Source organism: Meles meles, chromosome 1 (genome assembly GCF_922984935.1).
Source record: "Meles meles chromosome 1, mMelMel3.1 paternal haplotype, whole genome shotgun sequence".
Taxonomy (NCBI): Eukaryota; Metazoa; Chordata; class Mammalia; order Carnivora; family Mustelidae; genus Meles; species Meles meles.
In genome coordinates this window covers 49583958-49598336 of record NC_060066.1, presented here as the reverse complement: position 1 = coordinate 49598336, position 14379 = coordinate 49583958, and the positions used below count along the sequence as shown (strand labels likewise).

At 36.2% G+C, this 14379-nt stretch overlaps 1 protein-coding gene across 4 annotated transcripts in view; it reads left to right on the top strand.

The window, feature by feature from the left end:
- Nucleotides 1–13036, top strand: part of WWP1 (WW domain containing E3 ubiquitin protein ligase 1) — a 113299-nt gene extending 100263 nt beyond the window's left edge. For all 4 annotated transcript variants that reach the window (XM_046005078.1, XM_046005085.1, XM_046005073.1 and 1 more), the window contains 4 exons: nt 2135–2239; nt 5591–5687; nt 6120–6192; nt 11449–13036. In XM_046005078.1, coding sequence (XP_045861034.1) covers nt 2135–2239; nt 5591–5687; nt 6120–6192; nt 11449–11548 — 375 coding nt within the window. In that variant the 3' untranslated portion in view covers nt 11549–13036. The remainder of the gene's footprint in view (nt 1–2134; nt 2240–5590; nt 5688–6119; nt 6193–11448) is intronic.
- The last annotated feature ends 1343 nt before the right edge of the window (nt 13037–14379 follow it).

Below are 14379 nucleotides of genomic sequence, written 5' to 3'. Positions count from 1 at the left end.
AATCAGCATCCTTGAAGAATTTTTTATAATAATTGACAGGCTGATTCTAAAATTACAAGGAAATATGAAGGTTTATTAGATAAGCTCTTTTTTTTTTTTTTTTTTTTTTAATTTGTCAGAGAGAGGGCGCACACAGATAGCGGGAGCAGCAGATGAGAGAGAGAAGCAGGCTCCCTGCTGAGCATAGATTCTCAGTGCAGCACTCAATCCCAGAACCCTGGGATCATGACTTGAGTGGAAGGGAGACGCTTAACCAACTGAGCCACTCAGGCATTCCACAGTTAATTTTGAAAAAGGATAGACTTGGGGGATTTTACTACCTGATTTCAAAAATTGTTATTAAACCACAGTAATTGAGATAATGTATTTTTGAAAGGATACACAAATACATCAGTGAAACACTGAGAGAGTCCAGAAATGGACACACATATATATTTATCATATGTGGGTGTAAGATTTTCAACACAAATGCTAATATTTTTTTAATGGGGAAAGAGAAAATCTTTTAAACAAATGCTTCTGGATCAACTAGCTGTCCATATATTGGAAAATTCACCTTGACCCCCTGTTTTAGCCCATGGAAGAAAGACTTAATTCTTTCTAAAGATGTATGTATGTATGTATGTATGTATGTATTTATTTATTTATTTATTTGACAGAGAGAGAGAGAGACACACACACACACACACAGTGAGAGACGGAACACTAGCAGGGGAAGTGGCAAAGGGAGAAGCAGGCTTCCCGCTGAGCAGGCAGCCCAATTCAGGGCTCCATCCTAGGATCCCAGGATCATGACCTGAGCCAGAGGCAGACGCCTAATGACTGAGCCACCCAGTCGCCCCAGAAAGATCAATTTAAAACATAAATGTAAATATGAAAGCTGAAAAAAAAAGGAGAAAAATCTTAGTATGGGCAGAAGTTTCTTGGGAAGAATACAAAACAGCCACACATTATATTACATATATTATTACATTAAATATTGAGAGGAATTAAGTATTAGATTTCATTACAAATTATTTATTTCATATAACTTATTTTTATATATTTCATATATAATATGTATCATATTTTAGGTTTATACATTTTATTTTATATAAACATTCATATTTTGCATATAATATATATTCATTATATTACAATATATATTTCATATATATAATATATTTAAAAACTTACAACTCAGTAAAAATATAAAAATTTTTTGGACTTGTCAAAGACTCATTTCACAAAGGAAGCGATGATTGCATGTAAACATATGAAACATACTCATTTGTTATTGGTGAAATGCGATTTAAAACTAAGTGAAATACCACTTGGGGATGTTGGACGTTTAATATAATGCTAAACATATATATCAGCCTCTTATGCCCTAGCAGTTCTACTATTAGGTATTTACTCAAGTGAAATAAAACATTTATTCATATGTACATACATACATACATACATATATTAGAGCCAAAGATGAAGTTTTTGACTGCAAAAAGGGACCTAATCAGTATATTCTACATCTTACATCTTGATTGTGGTAGTGGTTAAATAGGTGTATGTATCTGTCAAAATGCATCTAACTCTCTACTTAAAACACCTGCATGTTATTGCATATAAATTGTAGCTCAAAGTTAGTGAGAAAGGAAATAAGTATCAGACTGTCTCATTATGCTGAAAATAGCTTTCATTCCATATGTAATACACTGGGCTTATTTGAAAATTTTACAAGACTATTTTATTCCCAAAGCCTGGAAAAATTAATTTTTAACTTTAAATAGAGAAGATAGCATAGATTAAAAGAAAAAAAGAACCAGAAATTTATGTTTGTAACTTAACAATTTGGACACCTAATTGGGTTTTTTTTTATGAGGTATTTTTTAGCATAGCTAACTTTTTTTTGAAGAACAATAACTTTAAATGCTTTCAGTCTGAGTTCAGTAAACATGGAAAAGATAAAGTATACCAAAGAGTCCTTACTCTAAATTGCTACAGATTTTGTTGGACCTGCTTACTGTGATCATTAGTTGTCGTGCACCTAGCTGCACATAATTAGGCATGTGCCTAGGCATTCATTAGAAAGTCAGAGTCATACAGTTATTCTCATCACTAACTGTGTTCTTGATCTGCTACTGTGCTCATTTCCCAGGTTATGTTGTGTGGCATGCAGGAGGTTGACTTGGCAGATTGGCAGAGAAATACTGTGTATCGACATTATACGAGAAACAGCAAGCAAATCATTTGGTTTTGGCAGGTATTTGCTTTTATCTTTTTGAAACAAAGGGTTCAAAGAAAATGTTTTCTCATGAAAGAATGGTTTAAAAGACAAAATTGAAACTGCCTTTGGACGGGATTTCTAGTCTCTGAATTATAAATCAGAAGTTGAATATGCGAACATTTGTTAAAGGAATTTCCATTGTTTATTTTGTTTTTCCAAATGGGAGAATGAATGACAAAATCTTCTTTAAGTAGTAGTTCAATGGTAATACTTGTAGGTATAGCATATTTTTTCTAATAATATCAAAGTATTCTATAAATTCTAGTTAATTCTGGAAGTACATGAGGAAGTACGTGGACTCCATTGTGGGGCTTAAAATTACCATTGGCCCTGAGATCAGGACTTGAGCTGAGATCGAGTCAGATGCTTAACCTTCTGAGTCACCCAGGCCTCCCAATAGTGTGTTTTGTTAATGAGAAAGTCAATGCAGTTACTTGAAGGCAATAATACACTAGGGAATTAGAATAATCTAGAGGATAATGCCCAAAAATTACTACTTTTTTTCTTTCTCTCCCTTACTCCCTTTCTCTTTTGTTGGTATTTTAGCTTAAACTATAATAGGGTGGTCTCATCCAAGTTTTGCATACTAATCTTGAAGCACACTATTAGATTTTGCATTTTGTGTGTTAAAGAATTTTAAAATCTCTAGGCCAGGGATATTCTTCACAAATATCCTCTAATTAAGACTCATTAGAGCAATTCAGTGACTGAACTTCAGGTCTATATATGCTAAACTTTCACTTTCAAGTGAAAACTGAGCCTGGGATTTTATTACTAGAGAAAGACTTTTCCAGAAGTGGAATCTTTTCGTAAGACACTTCTGCAAATTTATCTTATAGATATACTTCAGCATATGCAAAATGTCACATACTAGATAGAGTACTTTTTATTTATTTATTTATTTATTTATTTGACAGATAGAGATCACAAGTAGGGAGAGAGGCAGGCAGAGAGAGAGAGGAGGAAGCAGGCTCCCCGCCAAGCGGAGAGCCCGATGCGGGGCTCGATCCCAGGACCCTGGGATCATGACCTGAGCTGAAGGCAGATGCTTTAACCCACTGAGCCACCCAGGCGCCCGTAGATAGAGTACTTTTTGTACCAATCCTGGTATACTAACAGAGACTTCAAATACCTAAATGTCCACTGGGAGGGGACTGAGTAAATAAATTATAATATACCTGTTCTATAATTCTGTACCTTGTAATCATTCTTTTACTTTTCTTAATGCTAATTAACAAAAATATTGGAGAACGAGATGTTTCTATACAATTTAAAGGGAAAAGAAAGGTGTGTAAATAATGTGCTATTATATATTCAAAGTGTATGCTAGAATAGTTGACCCTTGAGGATTTGAACTATGCCAGTCTACTTATATGTTGATTTTTTTTACAGCGCAGTATTGTAAGTGTGTTTTCCTTAGGATTTTTCTTTTCTTTTCTTTTTTTTTTTTAAAGATTTTATTTATTTATTTGACAGAGAGAGATCACAAGCAGGCAGAGAGGCAGGCAGAGAGAGAGGAGGAAGCAGGCTCCCTGCCGAGCAGAGAGCCTGATGTGGGACTCGATCCCAGGACCCTGAGATCATGACCTGAGCTGAAGGCAGCGGCTTAACCCACTGAGCCACCCAGGCGCCCCCTTAGGATTTTCTTAGTAACTTTCCCTCTAGTTTATTTTATTTTAAGAATATAGTATATTATATATATATGTATATATGTATAAATATATAAAATATGTGTTGTTTATGTTATCAGCAAGGCTTCCGGTCAGTAGGCCATTAATTAAATTTTGGGGAGTCAAAAGTTATATGTGGGTTTTCTGAAGATTGCAGCTGCACCCAAGGTCAGCTCCTCTAATCCCTGCATTGTTCAAGGTCAAGTTTATATGAATACATTATCTCTGAAAAGGTAGAGAAAAAACTGGCCACGAGGTGTGAAAGCTGCTCTTGATGCTGTTTACCTTTTACTACCTTTGAATTCTGTACTGTGTGCTATGTGTATCTATTACCTGTTATAAAAAATAAACAAGGAGCGACCGGCTGGCTCAGTGGGTAGAGCATGTGACTCTTGATCTCAGGATCATGAGTTTAAGCCCCATGCTGGGCATCAAGCTTGCAAAAAAAAATAATAATGAATAAAAAATGAAAAAGTAGGAATAGATCTATTTTCAGGCCTAACATATCTGAAATGCATCACATACAGAATACATGCAGGTGTCTACAATTTTCCTTTCTAGGCTCTTTACTAGCTTCTTCGCTCCTTCATGTCCCCTGACTTTCACTTTGGACATCTGTATCTGTGAACCTGAGGAGCTCAAGCTTAGGGTCATGTAAATCCAAGTGAATAGTTGTGTTTTCCAGATTGGGTTTGTTTTAGGAAAAGGGTTGGTTTATGCCGGATGTGGTAATATGCTTTGTTTCTTACGTCTGGATGCAATGTGTACCTCGGCACAGTTCTATACAGAAATGTTTTTGATCATCATTAGCACTTGTTGTCTTATCCTTAAATTATATTTTTACTTTTTATAATTTTTATTTTTTAAGTTACATTTCTACTCTCAGACTGGCCTGTAAATTCACTTGCCTTCTATTACAAGATACTCAGACCAATTCAAATCTATATTCCACTACCTTACACATTTATGTCACTCTTTGAAAAAGATAGTAAATGTACCAAGTATTTTAACAAAATGCATAGTTTAAGTTTCCAAGTACAAAGAATCTAGAGAATTGAGGAAATAGCATTTGGTGGGAGAAAATGCTACAGACTATTGAGACTGGCAGTTGGGGAAGTGTTCGTTTTTGGTAACGTATCGGAGAGAAGGGTAGTTGACTCAGGTCAGGATTACTGGGTTAGAGCTCAAGGGGACTGGAGTTCAGATGTTCTGACACTGACTAGCACTAGCCACTTGAGAAAGACAAAGTTTTATCTCTTGAGGCCTCTGTTTGCTTATTTATACAATAGGGATGCTAGTGATCTATCTCCAAATACTACTGCAAGTGCTAAACACACAAAAAGCATAGGTACAGAGCTGGGCAGGAGCCCCAAATAGGTAGTAAGCTATATGATAGCTGATCAACATCTGTTACCTTTTAGTGGTATGACCTTTTGAACCTCCCATTTTCCTCTCCATAAGATGGATGTAATAATAATAGTAGTGGCCAGCCAGTGCTATACTTGGTGAGGATTAACTGAAGATTCATGGTGTACTAACATATGCCTAACCTTAATAAATTCTCGAAGAAATTTAGGACTAATTTAAGTGTCTACTATTTTAAATACTAGAGATAATTTAGTATTTATATTAAAGTCAGTTTGATTTTGTTACACAGTTTGTGAAGGAGACAGACAATGAAGTAAGGATGCGACTATTACAGTTTGTCACTGGAACCTGCCGTTTACCTCTAGGAGGATTTGCTGAGCTCATGGGTAAATGCACTTTTACTGCAGTTTCTCTGTAGATAATTTTGTGATAATAATGGCTTTAGACACACAATAGACTTGAATTTAAGGATATTCTTCTCTGCTTTCTATAGGGTATCTACCAGAAGAAAGACTAATTAATGGTTAATATCAACTACATTTATAAGACAAAAATGGAAGCTGCTTACCTAGTCTGCTTGGCCATTACTTTGCTCCTTAGGGTGATTGTGAAGGGAGCAAAATTCTTTAGAGCTACTTCTCTTTCCCCTGATTTCTTATTGCTGGATTTCTGCAGCATTAAGAAGCTTCTCTAGACAGAAGTGATTTACATTGTATTCTGTATTAGTCATAGGATTATGTGACATGTTCTGTAATATACTCGTCAAAACCAAAAACTTTAAAGAAGCAGATAAATTTTGTCTTATTTTCCTGGTTTAGGAAGTAATGGGCCTCAAAAATTTTGCATTGAAAAAGTTGGCAAAGACACCTGGTTACCAAGAAGCCACACATGGTAAGTTCATGAATCCTAAATAGGAAGGCAAAGGCCACAGAAACTTTTTTTTTTTAATATGTAAGACCCAGTATAAGTTACTACTCATTAAAGTAGCTAGAATTTCAGTTTTTAGAATAGACTAATATGGAATTCTTTAACTTTGGAATGATTTCTACTTGGTTACTATAGTAAGAAATGTATCCATTGATGAAACAATTATTTAGAATAACTATTATGTATAAAATAAGACTGATAAAGTGTCTTTTATGAAGTCCGTACTCCACTGGGGGAAGGGAACACAGATGACAAACAAGAGAAGGTCCTTCAAAGGAAATAAAAACTAGAGGGAACCTCCTAGATTGGGTGGTCAGGGAGAGTTCTCAGAAAGGATAATGCTTGAGTCTGATAAATAGCATGCTGCAGGAAGAAACAGGAAAAGTGCATTCCAAAGACCTTGGAGTAAGAAATCATTTTTCAAGGAAATGAAAGATGACTGGTGTGAATGGCAGCCAGTGAGAGGAGATAGGGATAAAAAGAATTCAGAAGCATAGGCAGCGGTTAAATTATGTAGAGCCTTATAGGCTATTATAAGGAACTTAGATTTCACTCCAGGGGCAATTAGAAGCCTTTGAAGAGGCTTTAATAGCAACTAATGAGATTCAGGAAAAATCACTCTGGCAACAGAGAAGGGAGGAATTAGATTCAAGACTGAAGGCAGGGAGATAAGTTGACAGAACTGTTAGTCATCCAGGCAAAAGATGATGGTAGCTTTGGGAGATACATGGTTCTTTCAGGAGGTCAGAACTATTTTCATACTAAGCAGTTACTTGCCTTTTTATTGTTTGACACTTGAACTTAACAGGTACAAAAGCAACGGTGGGTAAAAATGCTGGTGCCTCAGCAAAAATCAAGACAGTGGCACCAAAATGCTGTCTCTGTTCTTCAACACTGCACAGCTGCAGTTTAAAGCAAGGGTTAGGGGGAGCCAGTTTCTCTCATGATTATTCTTCTGAAGCAGTAAAAAAAAAAAAAATTAAATCTTGATGCTTGAGTATGTATCTTTTTAATATACTGTAAGACAGAATGGGAGGCCTGCATAAAGCACTTCTACACATGAGAATTGTGGTTGTCTGGAGAGGAAAGATCTTAGCAGCTGAGCTGAAAGCTGAACCAGCTTGCTGTTTTGGTTGTTTTTTAAAGATTTTATTTATTTATTTATTTATTTATTTATTTGACAGAGAGATAGCGCAAGTAGGCTCTCCGCTGAACAGGGAACCCTACTCGGGTCTTGATCGCAGGGCCTTGGTATCATGACCTGAGCCGAAGGCAGGTACTTAACCGACTGAGCCACCCAGGGGCCCCCAGCTTGCTTTTTTAATGGAACGCTGTTTTTGCCAAAACTGTTTACTTGGCAGACATTTTCTTGAAAAGTAATGAAGTAATAAGCTTATCACTTCAAAGAAAACAACAGACAGCATTTGTTGGCAATAGTGAAAGCTTAAGTTTGGGGTAAAAATTAAAATTTGGGAAAACTTAAAGATATCAACCACCATGAACTTGAAAGCTTCTCAAAACTTTTCTGATGAGATTGGTGGTATTTAACCAATGTAGGTTTTTTTTTTTTCCTATTACATAATTAACTGTTTCAACATTTGGAAATACTTTATAACTTCTTTATAACTTGGTGAAGTGTTATTTCCAAATGACCAGTGCATGATGTTAAAAAATAACGCATGGGTAAAAGATGTATTCAGAGTACAAGATAAACCATTGGGTTTTATGGAAGTAGGGAGAAAAAGTTCTTTGATAGGATTTCAGAACTCTATTATGTGTTACCTTGTCAAATTAATACAGTATCTAAGAATAATAGCCACAATTACCTGAAAAAAAAATTACTGGAGTACATCTTTATTTTCTAACTGCATATCTTATGTGGGACGAAATTTTATATACAATGCAACAAAATAAATGCACACATAAAGTGTGAAAAGGGATCATAACAACAACAACAAAAAATTGAGAACAACAGCCTAGATTAACCTGGTAAATCCAATAAGAGAAACTGTTGAGGCAGGGGAGAGGTCCATAACCAAAGGAGATAGTTGTTCAAGAAAGATGAAAAGAATTGGGATGCTTAGTATAAGCTAAGGAATTGGACTTTGGTAAATATCAAACAGGAACACTTATGTTGTTTTAATGGGGAGGAAGAAAAGTTTGATGTAAACTATAGTTACCACTGTTTTCTCAAAGTGTAAGATGAGGTCACTGGCTAAGAATGAAGAAAGAAAAACTTGTGAAGAGAAAGAGCTGTCAGATTTATTAGCAAAATACAGCTAAAAATGCTGCACAACATTGGACTGCCTACTTGGAACTTTATAAAGTGACACCAATCTGTCTAGTTGTAGGATTCCCCCCTCCAGTAACTTTCAGCTGTTAAGGTCCCAGGAATGAAAAGCCAGAAGGCTGAATTCATACGGTGTTGGAGTTTTGATTAGTAAGTTCAAAAGAGGGACAGACAGATTTAAAAGTATTTGTAAGGTACTGGTTATAAGGTGGGGCTGTGGATGAAGTACAAAGTAAGGATAGGAAGAGTCTGAAGACAAGCTAGGATGGTGAGAAAGTAATGGGCTAATAGGTTGCCATTTTAATTGAAGGCAACTGTAAAGACAAAATAGGGTTTCTAATTAGACATTTCCTTTAATTAGAAATTTCCTTTACAAGGTTCAAGGTGTTATCTTGAAGTTAGTAACGAATAGAGGAACAGGTCACTGAAGATGAGAACTGGAAGGCCATGCGTGGCTGTTACATATCATCCAAGAGAATGAGAGGAGACATGAACCAGGTGCCAAAGCTTTCAGTGAATGAAAGGAGTATGACCAAGAAGTCAACAGAGGAGAGCAAAAAGTTCAGAAAGAAGGTTGCATAGGTAGATTGTGTGTGCCTCAGAGGAGAAAAGTTTTGTTGACTGGCCGCAGAAATGTTGTGTTTCAGACTAGCTGGATTTTTAGTTAAGGCAAGAGAGGAGTTACTCAGACTGTAGAAAACTGCAAAACATAAAACAGAAGTTTAGAAGGATGGAGTATCTGAGTGAAGGACAGGGAAGAGGTAGGGATTTCATTCAGATTGGTGGAATACTGTTGATGATCCAGAGACACTCGAGTTTTTAGTAGGGACTAAGGGAAGCAGTGCTACAGTCCATGGTGAGAAGTAGTCTTGATAATTCTCAGCTGGAGTTCTGCTGTCACCTCCAGTGCTTTGCTGCTTATTGAGGTGGTGGCTTCCAGAGCAGTGGAATTCCCTTAGACTATATACAGTGATAGAGCAAACCAACAGGGTACTATTTCAATCCATTAATCCACTGGAAAGGTATTAGTGTCTTCCCTTTTTATAGACAAAGTAGAAACAGCAAATTTGACTCAAAGCTGCAACTAAAAGCTAAACTGAAACTTAAAAACAGTATTCTGATAGCCACCTAGTAAGTACTCAATAAAAGATGAATAGATTTTAGTGTGTCTCCATCCTGTCACTGATGTCTTAAAACAGAACCCTGTTTTGGATGTTTTCAAGTAATCTACTTTCTTATGTAGTTCAATTCAACATTTACTAAATGGATCAATGTTGGGAGAGTAGGGGAGACTACCACTCATGGGTTTTAGAACCTAATGTAAGAAACCAGTCAGTCATCATACAGAGTAAAGTAAGTGCCAAATAGAAATAAAAAGAATTTATGGGGGCGCCTGGGTGGCTCAGTGGGTTGAGCCGCTGCTTTCGGCTCGGGTCATGATCTCAGGGTCCTGGGATCGAGTCCCGCATCGGGCTCTCTGCTCGGCGGCGAGCCTGCTTCCCTCTCTCTCTCTCTGCCTGTTTCTCTGCCTACTTGTGATCTCTCTCTGTCAAATAAATAAATATAATCTTTAAAAAAAAAAAAAGAATTTATGGAAAGGATAATTCTTGGAAGGAAGTTGTAGTATCTGGACTGATTCTTAGTGAGAAAAGGTATCGCACATTATGAAAGAGCTGTAGAACATGTCGTAAGACAGAAAAGTATGCATTATGCTTGGAGAACATTAAGTAAGTTGGTAGGGGGCTGTACCAAACAGCATGGCAGGCTTCCTTCCCCTATACCTTCAATCCATAGGAATTAGAAGCAGCAAAGTTTTTTTTGTTGTTGTTGTTGTTTTTAACGGGACGCTGCACGAACTTGCGTGTCATTCTGGTGCAGGGACCATGCTAACCTCTGTTGTTTCAGTTTCAGTGTATGTGCTGCCAAAGAGAGCATAGCAAAGGTTTTCTTAAACTGCCATGTCTTTTGAGGAAAGTATTTCTGGCTGTGGTAGAAGGCTAGAGATCAGTAGAAAGAAGGAGTTTGACAAGCTTTATGTGATGAAAGAATGACAGAATTTGACAAGGCTTTATGTGAAAGATGTAAGAATTAGAAAGTGACAGATTGTCTTAGTCTAGGACTCTACTGAAAGATATTTTGTTGACCTCCGTTATCATTGTACCTTGAAGCATGAAGTGCGGGGAGGGGAGAAAGTATATGGTCTGCTTAATTGCTACCATTTATTATATTTTTCTCATACAAAGAGAATAAAATGGTCTGAGAAGAACACCATTTTATTTGGCTGCCTTGTTTCAAAAGGCTCTCATCAGGTATTCTGACTCTTATAGAGGAGTTGGAGCCAATGGGGTGGTAGGAGGGAACCTGGATAACCTGAAACTTTATATATGAGAAAATGAAAATAGAGAACGATTGTAACTACATTAGAGCTATTTCACTGGACACTTAAGAGTGGGAATTGGACCCCCTACCCCCACTCCACCAACCCCAATCCAGTTGAACTCAGCACAGGGAATTCTTTGAGTCTGGCAGGATTGAAAAGACAAAAGTTTATATTTATTGGCACTCTGTCACTACACTAGCTCCCAGAAAAATAACTAATAGATTCTTAATAACTGGTAAGTGAATGAAAGAAATGGACTCTCTTGAAAACCCAAGAGAAGTTAGGGGGACTTGTGAATTTGTAATTCCACTGTTCTCGGGGAATTGTTAAAATATTTTTATGAGTACATCTTCATTTTAGTAGCTTGCCATAAGAAATCTGTATATGTTAATATTAAATAATACAGTAGTAAATTTTTAGAATACATCCAGCAAAATTTTTGTATCTTCCTCTATCCATTTAGTTTTTCAAATGTGCTTTAAGAAATATTGTATTAGAAATCTTTCGAGTTTGTTTTATTGAAAACACATCTGTTTTTGTTTTTGTTCAGTTTTAATCGCTTGGATCTACCACCATATAAGAGTTACGAACAACTAAAGGAAAAACTTCTTTTTGCAATAGAAGAGACAGAGGGATTTGGACAAGAATGAATGTGGCTTCTTATCTTGGAGGAGCTCTTGCATTTAAATACCCCAGCCAAGAAAAATTGCACAGATAGTGTATATATAAGCTGTTCATTCTGTACAGTGAATTTTCTGAACCTCTCAAAGTATAAATGTTTTCCGTTCTTCCACAGAAATATGCAAAACAGTTCATCCTTTTCTACTTTATTTATTGTTCCCTTGAAGTGACTGACCAGGAAAAAGATCATCCTTAAAATTTTGAAGCAAGCAAGAGACTTTATTAAAAATAAGTATATATCTATATAAGCATATATGATAGTGGCTCTAGTTTTATAGAGCTCTGAGTATATTAAACATGACAGCCGTTCACTCAAAAAATAATCTGGATTTGCTTTACCCGTTTCTAGTATCCAGAGGAAAAAGTACAAATTGCTTCATGATCTTCTCCCTTATATAACAGCTTTTGAGGGTGTTTAGTTGCATGGCTGTTCAGGAAGGTATTAAGGGCTTAGGCCAAATCTTACTTTGAGTATGTTAAAAAATGCTGCTGGCTTTTCTGAAGACAGGCATTTGAACCTGTCAGTTCATTTTAAATAAATACAATAGTTGAAAAATTTCCCCTCTTTGCTACATCACTAATACAGTCAAAGTAATGAATGAAACCATAATGTACATTTAAGTCATACACTATATCTGATGCCATTTAGTTTATTCTAGAGATTGGAAAGAATTCATTAAGCAGCAAAGAGGTTTGTTTACATGTTACTTTGGGATGCTAGGTATTTGTGGAGTTAAAAAGAATCAGGTACTTAAGTACTTTTGTTTTTAAATCTGTGATGTTCTTTAAATTTAACTCATAATAAATTGATGCAGTTTGATACTTAGGAACATACAATAAGGTAATGTGAACATTTTTGCTTTTGTGTTCAGAGTTTTGGTTTTATAAAACCAGATGGACTGAAGAGTTGTATAAGCATTTGAACACGCAAATGAAAACTATTTTCTATTAGTGTTCATATATCCTCATTCCTCTTAAATTCATGAAAATTTTATGATCTGAATTATATAGGCATATTAAAGACTCTTTTGGTCCCCACCCCCCTTTTTACATAGATCATTATTTTTGTCCTAATAACTTTTTAATTTTTCATTATCAAGGGCATTTGCTGAACTACAAAGATGTATAACAAATTAAAATCTGATGTGAATGATATTAATGCTATTTTAGCAAACTGGGCTTCCTTATTAACAAAAATTGCAATTTCCATTTGTATCATTTCAATATGCAGTGTAAATTTCAGGAAGTTAAAATTTTTTTATAACCACAAACATCTTACAATGTTATCTGTAACATATTTAACTGCTAAGTATACATATGAAAAATACTAGTATACAATTTAATTTCCCTAAACAGTTTTTGTTTTGCCAAAATTTTATTTTTCTACATACTAGATTGTGTTCTGCACTTCTATTCAAAGTTCACAGTAAAGACGAAATAAAGGCAGTGATCCACTATGCTGAATAGACTCCTTTCCCAAATCCTAATCTGACACTGAGCTATCTTGAAGCATAAAGCATTAAAAACAAATACTAATGTATATGACATTATGTGATAGAGGATGACCAGTCTTCAAAGCGGCTACTTAAATTTTACTGTAGAAAGCACCACTGCTCAATGAATTTTGCATGACATGACAGAAGTTATTGATGAACATCATTCAGTGGAGGTGAGAATGGGAGAATACCATTTAGCAGATTTAATTGAAGACCGGAGGCTTTCAGGGTGCTGGTCCCCCTCACCCCCTCACTTACCCTCTCACAGGTAAGAAACTCAACTGTGTACCGTTTGAGGCTACACAGAACCCACAGAAACCAAACCAGCTTTCTGAAGAAGGCTTTTTTGGAGAACTCGGAGAGTTCCACCTTTCAAACTCAATAGAAAACCAAGCCTACTGGCAGGATTTTACTATATCTTAATTCATACACTCAAGGAGCGGTGAGAGAAAACCAAGGATGTGAGTTGCCTCTCACCTTCTCTCCTCTTTTCCCCTCCTTGTCCTGTGCTGGGCTAGACAGCCTCACTATGCCTGAAATGAAGAAACAGGCAGAGTGAGGCTCAGAGAGAGATTCATATTACTTCATTTCAGTGACACACATTCACCACCACCACCACCAAACTGAGCCCAGTGAATGGATAACTTACACAACATAATTTCTGATTCCATCAATCAGATTAGTTGTCTGTCTTCCTAGGAAAGTAGCTGTAAGTGGCAGTTAAGACTCAAAGAGTTAATAAACCTTTTAACCTCACAGCCTTCGGTTAATCACCTGCCTCCTATTTTTTTTTAAAACTAGAAGGCGTGGTTATGTGTCAAAATACTATTAGGCAGTACTATTTCTGTTAAAAATGACCCTGACTGGTAAGTTCATCTGGACTGGGAAATCTCCAGATACTTGATAATAAACCATACCTTTTGATTTGCCAGAGGAAATCCATAACTGCATGTCCCTTCTGACGTCCCTGAGCTGTGACCTGTTCTTGGCGCTGTGTGAATGCTGTTACACAGACTGCTGCTATAAGCTCATCTTCGGAAATGTTAAGGAGTCCTGACATTGACTTGCTGGTTCAGCTGTGGTTCCTATCTTAAGCCTTCCGAGTAAGACTATTACGGACTTTCTGAGTCTGAGTAATTTGTTGAACCCTGGTGGATGATAATGCAGAAGTCAAAAATCATCTTATTTAAATATGTAGATGAGAGAACAAAGGTTGTCTTATAAATAGTCCCCAGTTTATTCTTAATCTGTTGAACTTGAAAGTTAAACTTAAGATAAATGGTCTCAAAGAAAAAGCCCAGACG